Consider the following 15,475-nt stretch of genomic DNA (forward strand, 5'->3'; position numbering starts at 1 on the left):
CTTATCCCATACAATTTGTATGAAAAAAATTTTTTTCCCCTAAGCAACTGAATAGGAATGGAATCGATTGGCATCATAAAAACGCCATGTAAAAAACAATTTTTGTCCGTCCATCGTCGTCCACCACGTAAAAAAAAAAATAGCAGGAGGGCATTTTCGCGAAAAAAGATTCAAAAACTTTTTTCTAAAATAGGTAAATTTTATGGTTCGTGATTCGGAGTGGGAAAAACATAAAATTTACCTACCTTAGATTTTTTTTGTGATTGTTCTCGCGAAAATGCCCAGATGTAATTTTCAGTTCAAATAAAAGACATTACATACAAATAAACATGTTTAATATTTAAAACTTCAACTTAGACTCAAACATAGTCAATATCCTCTCAACTTCAACCGTACGCTCCTTCAGAATCCCCATCTCTTCTTCACTCAGCACTACACTCTTCTTCCCCGCGTTCTTGAGCAAGAAGTGCTGTATGAAGAGCCTGAGGGACTCCCTGAACATGTGGAGTTTGGGGGACTTCGCTATGCGATGGAATACTTGGAGGGAGGCTTGGAGGTCGGCGTTCATTATGATGGCTAGGAGGATTTGGCGGAGGAAACGGACAGAGCTTTTGTTTAGATCCGAGAATTCTATTACCTGTGAAAAAAGAAATATTTTCGTTACTTTTATCAAAGACATATGTAACTCCGTATAGACAGCTAAACTCTAAGAAAAAAAAGGAACCTCAAAACCATACAGAAAAAGGTACGGTGACCTAGATGGAGATACACCTTTGGGGGACGCTCGGCTAGATGGCGCTAATATTAATATTTGACATTTTAACACATAAATGAATCACAATAAGGAACACTCATCTAATAGAACTTTAAATTTAATTAAATACGAAAGTGATAAAAGGGATTTTTTTACTTGTAAAAAAATAACAATATTTTTTAAAAGGTAAAAAAGTTCGAAAGGTAAAAATGGGCATTTTTACCTTTTTTCTTTTTTATTTTGTTGTATAACCGTTTCCTTACGTTTTATTTATTAGTCTCTTTCATCCATTCTTTCCAGTTTTTAACTCTTAACAGTCAATTTGATACGAAGCCCACTTAAAATTAATTTAATATACATTTTCCTGCTAAAATACGTTTTTATAGGAACAGAAATTAATTTAATATGAGCAGCTACCATGTATTTGACGTTTTATAATTTACTAGCTTTTTCTCGCGGCTTCGCTCGCATTAGAAAGAGACAAAAAGTAGACTATGTCACTCACCATCCCTTCAACTATCTCCACTTAAAAAATGACGTCAATTCATCGCTCCGTTTTGCCGTGAAACACAAACGCCGAAAACACACACACACACTTTCCCATTTATAATATTAGTATGGATGTTTATTTTTATTTTATAATATTACTCAAAAGTTAATGAAAATAATATGGCGAATCGCATCAAGTTAAGCATTTCTTGAAAATTCAAATGATAGTGGCTTGCCACGAGCAGCTCTGAAAATGAACGTCCCGCGTTGGATTTGACCTTTCCGCAGGCCGCGGCAGAGGCCGCCACTAGTGGCCGTAATTAGTTAAGTCTCAGGGATGCTTCGCGTCAAACCACTCGTTTCGGTGTGCTGTGATTTTACCGGTGATATAAAAAACGTTATCAGCAAAGCACCGCAAGCATTAAATTGCACGATCCTGGCCCTAAATTTCGCATAGAAAAGGGAGTCAAGCAAGGCGACCCGCTGTCCCCAAAATTATTCACCTCAAGCCTACAGCATATTTTCCAAAAGTTTGCGACTAAGTGGGAAACAATGGGCATTGATATCGGCAACAAGAAACTAACTTGCGATTTGCAGACGACATCGTTTTGTTCTCCCACACTGCACCCCATCTACAACAAATGCTACAAGACCTTAGCACGGCAAATCTTGAAGTCGGACTCACAATGAACATTGAACATGGCCAAAACCAAGTTGATGACCAACAGGGGGAAAGATACGGTCACGGTTGATGGACAGGATATCCAATATGTCGACGAATACATCTATTTGGGCCAGATAGCATCCTTCGAAAACAGGCAGTGCAAAGAAATCGATCGACGCATCGAGAACGCCTGGAAGAGCTTCTGGTCCATGAAGACGCTAATGAAGGGCAACCTTCCACTGACACTAAGGCGCAAACTCGTCGACATGTGTATCCTGCCTATCCTAACATACGGCGCCCAAACTTGGTCATTGACGGAAGCCCAAAAGTCCCGACTCAAGATTTGCCAGCGAGCAATGGAGCGCAGCATACTCGGAGTCCGCAGAACCGATCGGGTTAGGAACACCGAACTGCGCTCCAAAACTGGTATTGTAGATGTGGGTGTTAAGTCTGCAAGGCTCAAGTGGGATTGGGCAGGACATGTCTGCCGAATGCATCCAGATCGGTGGGCCAAATTGGCTACCGACTGGACACCACAGATTAGCCGGGGCAGAGGTAGGCCAAAGAAAAGATGGCGGGATGACCTCGACGCATTTTGCGGCGACTGGCCGGAGCAGGCGGCAAATCGGGATGAGTGGCGGAAGAAAGGGGAGGCCTTTGCCCAGCAGTGGGACACAATTATAGGCTAGGAAAAAAAAAATAAAAAAAATAAAAAACGTGGTTACAATATCTACTTATATATATAAAAAAAAAAACATATCAAGCTAAGAATATGGACCAAATTGTCAAAACTGAGGTTCAAAAGTTTTAAGCCTGTGTCGAGAGATGGCAGTCTATGCACTGTGATTACACATTTTACTTCGACAGGAACTCTCTATAATATACAATTTCACCCATATCCCATAGTCGCCTTCTACGACACCCACGGGAAGAAAGGGGGTGGTGAAATTCTTAACCCGTCACCACACAGGCGTATAACCAATACAACGTGTTTCCGGTATCACTCAAAACCTCAGACACCCCAACAGATTTTTATTTTTTTAAACTCATCTAGAGTATTCATCTTTTAATCTGATGGTTAATTTTTTTTTAATTGAATTTTTAGATTTCTGCACAGCTCTACTTGACTTTTAGCTCTACACTCAATAAAATAATTGCTAACTACCATCATAAACCATTAAACTATTTATTTGTGTACGTTACTGCAACGACATAAGGTTTACCAATAGACAGCTAAGATGTCATTGTAAAACACTTTAAAGCTTTGTCACAGTAAACTTCAAATTGGATAGGTAATCGCAGTAAGCAAATTTAAACCCAATATTCAGAATGACAAGGTTGTAATTAGGTACGAGTTCAATTTATTATGACTTATGATAAACATTAAGATTAAACTGACAAACAACGTCAAACTCGTAGCGGAGAAAATAATCGCCCAAGTAACCAGCCAGTATTAATACCCCTAAATACTGAAAAAGGTATACAACCTAGCAATGCGATATACACAATGTTGTATTACGAATACAATAGAATAGGCACGTAAAAAATAACTAATCATACTGATTTACAGTACCAGTCAAAAATTTAAGTTCACTCCTTGTTTTCAGTACAACTGACTGCTTTAGAGAGATAGTTTTTTGTAGTTCAGACGTCAAAATTTGTTTCGTAAACAATTTATATTTTTTTAACATCTGTTTCCCTCAAATCTTATAGGCTAAATAATTATTTGGCCTATATTATCTGGCTAAAACTGTGTTTCGTGTAAAGATGTGTCTCAATTAGTGGCAAAGGCAAGGCCATAAATATAACTAGCATTTTGCCGTCATGTTTATTAGATTTTAGTGAAAGAAAGGTACGTGAATTGTGTCTACTAGTAAAACAAATCTCCACAAAACAATAAATATAAGTTGAAAACATATTTCGACTACCAAACCGAAGATAACTATCGTACAAAAGTACTCATTTGTACCGAAATCAAAGAGGTGAACTCAAACTTTTGACCGGTACTGTAAATAAAAATATTACCCCCATCAAGATGTAGCTCAATCGATTCTACTCTCGATTCTGAACAAACGGTTTTCAGGTTTTTAGTGTTAAGTGAAACACGGTGTCTATTTTCTTATTTACCTTCAGAACAGACAAAGCCAGCCCTTTCTCCATAATGAGGTGTATGAGGAACTGCGCCAGATTGGTTGTGGCTTGCTTCGAAAAGCTCTCCAGATCCTTGATTTTGTCCCAGACGGCGAACTGGATGGATAGCTGAAAAGAAATTCGAATATAAATAAAGATCTCCTTAATTTTATTCTTACCTTATTGTAATGGCATATTAGCCACTTTTCGTGTTTAGCAGTAACACAATGGTTTACTGCGACATAACGCATATTGCTTGGTCGGCGACAACCCAAATATGTATATATAGGCCCACCTTTATACAATAAATTGATTGATTGGAATTCATTACTTTACCTACTACTCGTGTCTATCATTTGACGACACCTAATACAATACAGCCCTTATTGCCTGAAATACGGTAGTGACATTGGCAACTGACATTCGCTTTGTAGTAATAGGAACTGCACTGTCGTATTTCTGCCATGCTAAATTGAACCTTATCACTGAGCCAGAAGAGCAAAATTTATTAAAACAGTACTAAGTAGATACCTATGCAATCCTCTATCAATGATACAGTAGTAACTGTTGCGTTTGTAACTTTTAGACCGGCCACACAGAAAATAAAAACTAAATACAAAAAACAACCACCTGCATTAAAATATAGCCTAATCGATTCTACTCTGGATTTTGAACTGTTTTCAGGTTTTCAGTGGATGGTGTAACACGTTCTAGAACAGTGGCTAGTTTGATAATTGTATGATTTTTTTTTTATGGGATAGGAGGCAAACGAGCAGACAGGTTGCCTGATGGTAAGCGATCACCGCCGCCCATGGACACCCGAAACACCAGAGGTACCTGATATACCTGATATTTCCTGTCGACGTCACACAGTTTCTGCGCTAGAACGGAGTAGTAAGGGTTGTAGGTTCGTTCCTGCGTGGAGCACGCTAGTAACACGTGCACTATTTCGCGCTCTTGACTGCCTTTTAAACCTAGATGTTGTAGTTTTTCGAATGCGTCCATGTAATCCTAAAAAAATAAAAATGTATATTAGTTCTACGCTTAAATTCGAAGGCACAACTTCAAAAAAACCGGCCAAGAGCGTGTCGGGCCACGCTCAGTGTAGAGTTCCGAGAGTTAAAGGGGGGAGAGCGCCCTTTTTTTTCCTTTAGGAGCGATTATTTCCGAAAATATTAATATTATCAACGATTTTAGTAAACCCCTATTCATTTTTAAATACCTATCCAAAAATATATCACACGTTGGGTCCAACCCCAAAAAAAATCTGTCCCCACTTTACATGTAGGGGGGGTACCCTAACAAAACATTTTTTTCCACTTTTTATTTTACCACTTTGTCGGCGTGATTGATATACATATCGGTACCAAATTTCAGCTTTCTAGTGCTAACGGTCACTAAGATTAGGTCACTGAGTTTGGGGCTAAGTTGATCTGTGTAAGGTGTCCCCAATATTTATTTATTTATCTATCTCTATCGCTCTTGCGGATTGGTGCGACAGAGATAGACTACCTTTCGCGGCGTTTCGTTTTCGTTTCGCGTCGCAGAAATGCCATTCGGCTACGGGGCCTGATTAGTTAAAAAGTGTTTTGTCCCTTTCTCCCAAATACATAAGTCAACATGACAGATAAAGACAAACGATTATTAGCTCATTTTGGTTTATGCGTTTATGAATAACGCACCTAGTGTCTATTAGCGAATTTATAAATAAACTTATATTGACTGGGATATAGACCGTGATTACCTTTTTGATCGCGAAGGAGGGTAGGTCGCGCGCTGTCTACGCACCTTTGACATCCACCCTCCTTCGTCAGTTTTCCGTGATCATGATGCATGCAATTGCGTTGAAATATCGGGAGTTCGCCAAAAATCAAAAAGGTAATCACGGTCCATATCCCGGTCAATATAAGTCTAATGAAAATAACCGTGAATCATTCGAAACTCTTATTTATAAATAGTTAAATAACCTTACCTCGGCTGACATAATAACGCAGAAGATGCTCCTCCTAACGTCTGTATTCATCCTCTGTTTCCTGGCTAGTTCTAGAAGCTTCTGGTCCGTGCTGGGAACTGCTTTGACCTTCTCTTCTGGTTTCGGTCTGTTGCCCTCCCACGCTGAACCGACCACCCACCATTTGCCTCGAGTTTCGGCTGTAATAGAAAAGTTATTTTTTAAGTGATAATTAACAAATAAGTCACAGCGGGGCAATTTTGACTGGGGTGTCAGCTAAATTTGTATTCTTAGAAATATTAAAACAATTACATAGTATATAAAAAAAAATATGAAAATCGGTCCATGATTCTCGGAGATATTGAGTAACATACATACAAAAAAAAATTCAGTCGAATTGAGAACCTCCTCCTTTTTTTGAAGTCGGTTAAGAACACTTCTTTGTTCCTGAGTCATGGATGTTTTCTATGTATATAAGTATGTATTTATCTATTTAAGAAAGAAAGAAAGAATTATTTATTTGCAAGAATATGTGCAGAAAAGGTGAGACATTGATATAAATGGTAACAATATTCAGCCATGCGGCATGCAAATGTTTGCAGTAATCCTAAATTAACATTAGGTAGGTAGGTAACTATATACAAATAAATCCCTGAATTCTTAGGTAATAATGAAATATTTACATGTCAAGGTACTCCTTAACAGAGTAGAAACAATGTTCCTGAAGCCATTTCGTTAATTTTGTCTTAAACTCTAAATCATGCAATAATTTAATACAGTCAGGAAGCTTATTATAAATTTCAATGCTTTTATAACATACGTTCCGTTTATAGATATCAGCACGGCAACGAGGCTGATAGAGGAGGTTTTGATATTGGGTTCTTAAGTTCCCTCTGATAACGTCTGGCCGTAATCTAAAATACTCCATGTGAGATTTGACAAACAAGCAAACTTTCTTGATGTACATGCATGCTAGTGGCAGAATGTTAAATTTCTTGAAAAGAGGTCTGCATTTATCTCTTATCCAAGCGTTTGCAACAGCTCGCACACACTTTTTTTGAACTTTAAACACATCACTAACATGAACAGAATTTCCCCAAAGAAGAAGACCATAGTTTAGTGTAGAAGACACATAACCATAGTAGGCTGTAACAGCAGCTTCTGTAGAAACCGTTGTTGCAAGTCTCCTTAAACCATATACAAACTTGCAGTTTCGAACGAATTGATTGTATGTGGTTTTTCCAATTTAAATTCTATATACAACCCTAAGAACTTTACACAGGTATTACTCTCTTCTACAGCTTCATTATTATACTTAATATTGAGTTTCTTATGCTTACTTTTATAGGATCGAAATTGCATAAGTCTAGTCTTCGTTAAATTAATATTAAGTCGATTATTTTTTGTCCACGTATAAATGTCAGATAAAGCATTATTAATAGTTAATTCATAATCAGTTAAATTATCCCCTTTTACTATAAGTGTGGTATCGTCTGCGAAAAGAATGCATTTTTGTGTTGTTGACTGCGGTAGGTCATTTATGTATATCAGGAATAACAGTGGGCCTAAAATACTTCCCTGTGGTACGCCTGACTTAATCGTTCGAAATTGTGACCTGTAAGTTTCCCTTAAGTAGCTGTTATTTCCTGTGACTATACGAGTCATTTCAGTGCATTGTTTCCTTTCAGACAAATAGCTATGAAACCATTCAGCAGCCTTTCCTCGAATACCGTAGGATTCTAATTTAGACATAAGTAACGTATGGTCTACAAAGTCAAATGCTTTGCTCATGTCCAGAAAAATAGACATTATTGGTACTTTGTCATTAATAGCAACACACTCACACACTCTACACAAACACACTCTTAACAAAATGGAAACATGCTAACTCCGTAGAATATCCTTTTCTAAAACCAAACTGTTCAGCATTTAATATATTGTGTTTCGTCAAAAAGTCACATAATCTTGAGTACATTGCCTTTTCGATTATCTTTGAGATTATAGGAACAATTGTGATAGGCCGATAGCAGTTCGGATCTTCGCGATCCCCGGCTTTAAACAAAGGCTTAACAATGGACATTTTAAGTTGCTCAGGAAACACACCGTGACTAAAAGATAAATTAATTAAATGAGTTAAGGGGCGACTTAAACTTTTAGCATTTGCTTTTAACACCTTGGTCGATATATTGTCTGGACCGCATGTATTGGTGTTATTAAGTTTCATTATTAATTTATAAATTTCATCCTCATTTACAGGTTTCAAAAATATTTTTTGAGGCCAATTACTTAAACCAGAATTTGAATTGTCTTTTTTAGGAATATTAGCATTAATGATGTCAATAAAATAGTCATTTAAAATTTTACATATGTCCTGTGGGTCGCAATAGGTTTTGCCATTTGATTTAATACGAGAAATGTCTCTGTTGTGAAAATCATTACTAGTAGCCGAAGATATAACATTCCACGTAGCTTTACATTTATTATTGTGAGTTAATATATAATTATTATTTCTAGATTTCTGAGAAGCAGTTATACATTTTCGTAAAATTTTATTATAGAGTTTTAAGTTCTCCCTATTTATAGTTTTATTTATGGCTTTTTTGAAGCTGATAACACATCATGCGTTTAACATGGCAGGATTTCCTAATGCCTTTTGTTATCCATCTAATACTTTACATTTGTTGCTAACCTTTACTTTTATTAGCGGAAAGCATAAATTAAATAATAAACAAACTAGGTCGTAAAAAATAGTAAATGCATCATTGAAATCATCATTTTCTAAAACGTCAGAAAATGAAAGGGCTTCCATACATTCGCGAAACTTTCGAAAGTTGTCTATACTGTATATCGTCGCTTAGCACTCATAGTACAAGCTTTGCTTAGTTTGGGGCAAAGAGGATCGAGTATTATAGAGAGTTACTGTCAAAGTAAAACGTGTAATCACATTGCAGACTGCCATCTCTCGACACAAGCTTACAACTTTTGAACCTCAGTTTTGACAATTTGGCCCATATTGTTAGCTTGCTATGAGTTAAAATGTCAAATGTTAATATTAGCGCCATCTAGCCGAGCGTTCCCCAAAGGTGTAACACCATCTAGCCCACTGTACCTTTTTCTCTATGGCTTTGAGGTACGTTTTTTTCTTAGACTTTATCCGTCTATACGGAGTTACATATGTCTTTGGTTTGGGGCTAAGTTGATCTGTGTAAGTGTCCTCAATATATTTATTTATTTATTTTATTTATTTATATAAATGAATTGATTACCTACCTTTGAGTAGATCTTCTAATGTGATATTGAGTGGGGTCGCATAGTTTCCTTTCCTGATGATGCCTTTGACGGTCTTCTTGAGCTGCTCGACGAAACTCGGGTCGTAGTTGGGTATCTTGTTCAAATTGTTGTTCTTCACCGCCATTAAGACTTCTAGGAGGAACTTTATTCGAGACCTGGAATTTGAAATAGTATAAAAGTTCAAGAGATAATCTAACCACAAAATTAAAATTTTGAAAAAAACCGATTGACCGATTTCCATGAAACACTCCCGATTGATTCAGCTTTCAAACAAAAATAAAATAAATCTAAATCGGTTCATCCGTTCGGGAGCTACGATGCCACACATAGACACACAAAGACAGACAGACAGACACGTCAAACTTATAACACCCCCGTCGTATTTGCGTCGAGGGTTAAAAATTTGCGCAGTACTGTGCGGACGTACCACGCCCTTACCTCGAAACAAAGTGTATTAGAAAATTCAATAGTAAAAGTTGTGGTTATCTCATAATGAGTTTTTATTTATTTTCCCCTCACTAGCTCGGAAACACGTGTTTTGTCCTTTAATACCAGAGGGTAAAAACGCATTTTATCCACTAGTGGGTAAAGTAATTTGACCTTGAATAAAGTCAAATTAACTGCTTTAAAATTGATAAAAGTAGGTGAATCTAGTAAAGATGATTTACCATCTGTGGAACTACTGGAAGCAGTGATAACCGCATTTTTTGCGTTGTAGTTTCCTCGCTATAGTGAGGGGAAAAGTTTTGTGTTACACTCGGGTGCAAATGTATTTTACTTCTCGTGTGTTAAAAAACTCGCAAGTTCAGGATTCTATTCTCGAACCACTCGCTTCGCTCGTGGTTCAACTATAGAATCCTTTCACTTGCTCGTTTTTCAATTCCACACTCGGCGTTAAAATTTTACAACTTTGCCCCCTTGTACGAGGGTCATGCCAAAAGAAATTAGATACTCAAAATTTACATACTTTATTCTTTATTACAGCTATCTATTTTTTTCGAAGTATTCACCGTGAACACACGTCTAAACCACTTAGAAAATACCGATGACCACTCTTCTTTAGACACCTCAGAAATTTCATAATTATACGCAGCCAGGGCGTCTTCTTTATTCTCAAATCTCTTTCCTTTTAATTTTTCTTTAATTTTAGGAAAAAGGTAAAAATCACAGGGGGCTAGGTCAGGGGAATATGGGGGGTGGGGCAGAATAGTCACGTTTTTTGAGCTGAAATAGTCAAGTGTTCTAGCGGAAGTGTGCGGGGCAGCGTTGTCGTGGTGCCAGAGCAGGTGCCGGGTTCCTGCCTTCGGCCGCTTGTCACACCAAGCTGACAGTACTCTTGGGGCACAAACTGTCACATACCATTCTGAATTAACTGTCTTTTGATCTTCTAGCACTATTGTAGCAATATGTCCCGTCTTGCAGAAAAATGAGGCAACCATTTGTTTTTGTGTACTTCGGGTTCGGCGACATTTTGTTGGCGTCGGTTCATCTACAAAACACCATACTGTGGACTGTCGCTTTGTTTCGGGATCCTAGTTATATAGCCATGTTTCGTCACCTGTAAGTATATCATATACGTTTTTTTTCTCGCCTGCGTCGAATTTATCTATCATAAATTTGCACCAATCCATGCGACGGGGTTTCTATAAATCGGTGAGCTTGTGCGGCACCCATCTTGAAAAACGCTTATGAAGAGACAGTTTACTATGAATTATAGTTTGCAATGCTGCTGATCCAAAGCCCAGTTCACGTTCGAGCTCTACATATGTAATTCGTCGGTTCGCACGAATATTTTTTTCCACAGCCTGTACATTTTCTTCAGTGACTGCGGTTGGCGGCCGTCCGGTCTTCGCCTCATCTTTAAAGCTCTCCCGTCCTCTTTTAAATTTAGCAAACCAATTAAAAACAGTTGCACGTGAACACGCAGACTCTCCAAAAGTCGAGACTAAAAGTTCAAAACACTCTTGAGGTTTTAAACCTTTTTTAAAGTCATAATATATCATAACACGAAAATCACGTCGAGTAAGCTCCATTGTTGCGGAAAATTCCCGCCAAAATTATTTAGAAAAAAAATAATTAAAAAAAGAATCCTAAGAATTTCCAAGTGTTCCATTTTTAAATTTATAAGCAAATAACCTACCTTTATGGCCGCTGTACACATATGGCCAACGGTTCCACGAACCCTTTGTGAAACCCCTTGGCCAAGATAAGAGCCGCTGTTTACACATTGGCGAACCAATCATTTGGCATTGGCTCTTCATGAAAGATGGACGTGGAATGGAAAAGGCTAGGAAATTCTAGGTCTTTTACGTTGTCAGAAAAATTTGATTAAAAAATAATAACCCCGTAGTAAAATTAAATTATTTGATATATTAACAATTTTTTGAATATTCTGATAAGAACATTTATCTTTTTTAGGAAATACATTAAACATTTGCAAGGTTATTTTATTTCCTAAAATCTACACTATTATTGGCATAGATAAACTTATTATTTTCGTAAATATTTCACTACTGTCCTCTCTGACGGCTGACGACCAACTGAATGAAGCGCCAACGTGTGAACGCAGTTGGCCATTGGCGCCAAGATCCTTTGATGTGTGGACAAAAAACCGACACCAATCGGTTGGCCGGCAAGCGCAAGCGCCAACTGCCAACTTACGGCCAAGTAGCCCTCTACACGCTTGGCCAAGGGGGTTGGTGGAACCGTTGGCCATATGTGTACAGCGGCCATTACAATGGTGTATAACTGGCCAGTATCGATCAAATGACCATGAAGTATCTAACTTCTTTTGGCATGACCCTCGTATAACAAATAACTATTATTTAATCTTTATTGCACAAAAGAAAAATTTCGCAGTACAAAAAGGCGGACTTAATGCTTTATGGCATTCTCTACCAGTCAAACTCAAGGCTAAGCAGAGAGACTGACACATGAAATCGAACATTTAAGTCAATCACGTCGAAAATTCCATCACAAAGATAATGGCCCCAATTTTTCTACTGTATGCCATCTTAGTAAAATGCCAAAGTTGGTCAAATTATGCCCTGTCTTTGCAGATGATAATGTAGTTAAATATGTATGTAATAGTTTTCATTGTAGATGATAATGGAACATAGTTACGCAGAAACGTTCCAATCCACCTGAAATGAAATTGTGACTGAAATGAAAGTCTTTTGATAATCATACAAGGTCTATACCAGACATATGTAACTCCGTATAGACGAATAAAGTCTAGGAAAAAAACGTACCTTAAAGCCCTAGAGAAAAAGGTACGGAGGCCTAGATAGCGTTACACCTTTGGGGGACGCTCGGCTAGATGGCGCTAATATTAATATTTGACATTTTAACACATATCAAGCTAACAATATGGGCCGAATTGTCAAAACTGAGGTGTAAAAAGTTGTAAGCTTGTGTCGAGAGATGGCAGTCTATGCACTGCGATTTCACATTTTACTTTGACAGTAACTCTCTATAATACTTGATTCTCTTTGGTCTAGACTTAATGACAATTTCATGTGAATTGGAACGTTTTTGCCTAACTTCCATTACGATGAAAACATACCTTTTTTTGTCGGAGTGGGGAATGCGTTACGCACCGTCCCTCCAGCCTTAATGGGGGGTGGGACTCCCTCCTTCGGCCCCCTCTCTTGTCGAGAGGGAGGGAAAGAGGTTTATCCACTAAACCCCACTCCGGCGTTTCGCCCTCTGTGCCGTTCGCGAGGGCGTCATGGGATCATCGGGTCTCCTCTGTCCACCATGGCGCCCTCCGAGGAAGATGAAAAAAAAAAAAAATCTTACCCAGCCTGGTCGCCTCCTTGCACCATACACGCTTGTTTTTGCGCGTCCTGTATAAACGTTTTCAGTGCTAAGGGCTCATCCTTTCGTAAAGATGCGCCGGCGCATCGGAACGCGCATAGAACGCAGTCTATGCTCTTTTCGGTTGGGTTTAAAAGTAAGCTGTTTAGTATGTCGTAGAGAAGCGTTGCGTGGAAAATCTGCAAAAAAAATCCTTTTGAGCAAAGACCTATATAACTACGTATAGACCGATAAAGTCTAAGAAAAAAACGTACCCCAAAACCATACAGAAAAAGGGGTACGGTGAGCTAGATGGCGATACACGTTTGGGGTACGCTCGGCTAGATGGCGCTAATATAAATATTTGACATTTTAAAACATATCAAGCTAAGAATATGGCCCAAATTGTCAAAACTAAGGTTTAAAAGTTTTAACCCTCTGTCGAGAGATGGCAGTCTATGCACTGTGATTACACATTTTACTTTGACAGTAACTCTCTATAATACTCGATCCTCTTTATTTTGAGTTAGTTCATAGAGGAATAAGGTAAAAGAACAGTTGTAACTCCATGCATCAGTAAATGCGGGTTATTTGTATAGGCACAGTTAAGTGACATCTAGCGACAATCACGCTTCAAATAGCGGGAATTATCAGTACCACTACTCGATACTAGGTGGCAACTGTGTCTCGTCTGCAAAAATTGACGGAAGGACTTACGCAACAAGTTAGTTCCGTAAGTCCTCCCGTCATCAGCACACCGCACCCTCGTTGAGCTCTGGCAGCCTTACTCACCGGCAGGAAAAAAGAACAACACTATGAGTAGGGTCTAGTGCTATTTGGCTGCGGTCTTCTGTAAGGCGGAGGTACTACCCCAGTTGGGCTCTGCTCTAGATTCGAGCGAGACGATATCCGCTGTGCTGTGCCCTACTACACAAAGCGGAATATCATTCGCTATGCCCTACCTCCTAATCGCCCATTCCATTTATCTACCGACTGTCGTGAATTTCGGAGATTAATCGTCGTTTCTTTTTAGAGTTCCGTACCAAAAAGGTACAAAATGAAACCTTAGGGTGCCACTCTGTCCGTCTGTCGGCCTGTCTGTCACATTCCTAAATATCTCGAAAACTACTTATTTTATAGTTTCAGATGAGGAAATTGGCATAAACACAAAGGAATTAGTAAGGGAAGAGTTTTAACTCCATATATCAGTTAATACGAGTTATTTGTATAAATGTATAGGCATAGTTAAGTGACATCTAGCGACAATCACGCGTCAACTAGCGTAAATTATCAGTACTGCTACTTGTGAATAGATGTCGCGACAAACAAAGAATCTAATGCTCGCCAATTTTTAGTTTCGATTCCTTCTGCTTGTAATTTAAGTTGTAAACTGTTCCAATTTTAAATTTTTGGCAGATGAGACACTGTCGACACCTAGTATCGAGTAGTGGTACTGATAATCCACGCTATTTGACGCGTGATTGTCGCTAGATGTCACTTAACTATGCCTATACGAATAACCCGCATTTACTGATGTATGGAGTTACAACTCTTCCTTAACTTATTCCTCTATGGCATAAAGGACTTTGGTGGCTATACAAGGTGCTCGCGAGGAACCCGCATAACTTGAACCACGCGTTTCTGAGGCAAAAAGAAAGAAAAAATGTTATATGAATTTTAAAATTTTTCGCCAAAAAAAAAATTTTTTTTTTTTTTTTTTACTTTTTTGGACGTATTTTCACATAAAAAAAATTTTTTTATCCATAAAGTTGGCAATTAAAATGAGTTCCTTCATTTATTTTTCTAAAAACAAAATTATTTAGAAGTTTTTCTTGTCACATTTTGACATCTATCAATGACTACTGTGAGACTATGCTCCACAATTGCGCATCAGCGCCGTTAAGAAACCTTTTCTACTGAGTAACAATACGGAAATGTTTTTTTAAAATTGGCAATAACTCTGAAACTAGACGAAATCTAGAAAAGTTTATATGACATTTTAGTCTTAAAATGTGACCAAGAATATGCCGTTAAAGTTATATGGGTTCCTCGCGAGCACCTTGTATAATCTAAAAGACCTCTATCCATAAATTCGCTAAAGTAGTTAAGTAATAACAACGGCTCAACAAGGTTGTTTTAACTTCTAAAATAGACAGAAATCATAGATTCGTGGCACTAGTTTAGCTACCTTAAAACTATACAGATAGGCGAGGCAGCACACAACATTGTCCAAAGTTTTATCCTCCATAGGCTGCAAAGTTTGGGTTAGGCGGTCGAATATTGTGCACAATTCTTCTAAGAAGTGAGCTCCTGTAATAAAATAAAAAAAACAGTATAATATTCATGCTATTAATTTTACTTTTGGTTCACTTGCAATAAAAGATCCTTTGAGTTTAAG

General features: G+C 38.0%; 1 protein-coding gene across 1 annotated transcript in view; it reads right to left on the bottom strand.

Moving 5' to 3' along the window:
* Positions 1-324: 324 nt before the first annotated feature.
* LOC125231339 (nucleolar MIF4G domain-containing protein 1 homolog) overlaps positions 325-15,475 on the bottom strand; it is a 32,470-nt gene continuing 17,319 nt past the window's right edge. The window contains exons 8-14 of the mRNA XM_048136784.1: positions 15,266-15,387; positions 13,081-13,277; positions 9,259-9,434; positions 6,010-6,188; positions 4,884-5,048; positions 4,035-4,166; positions 325-637 (exon numbers count right to left, since the gene is read on the bottom strand). Of these exons, the coding sequence (XP_047992741.1) occupies positions 341-637; positions 4,035-4,166; positions 4,884-5,048; positions 6,010-6,188; positions 9,259-9,434; positions 13,081-13,277; positions 15,266-15,387 (1,268 nt within the window). The 3' untranslated portion in view covers positions 325-340. The remainder of the gene's footprint in view (positions 638-4,034; positions 4,167-4,883; positions 5,049-6,009; positions 6,189-9,258; positions 9,435-13,080; positions 13,278-15,265; positions 15,388-15,475) is intronic.

This window comes from Leguminivora glycinivorella, chromosome 11 (genome assembly GCF_023078275.1).
Source record: "Leguminivora glycinivorella isolate SPB_JAAS2020 chromosome 11, LegGlyc_1.1, whole genome shotgun sequence".
NCBI classification, from domain to species: Eukaryota; Metazoa; Arthropoda; class Insecta; order Lepidoptera; family Tortricidae; genus Leguminivora; species Leguminivora glycinivorella.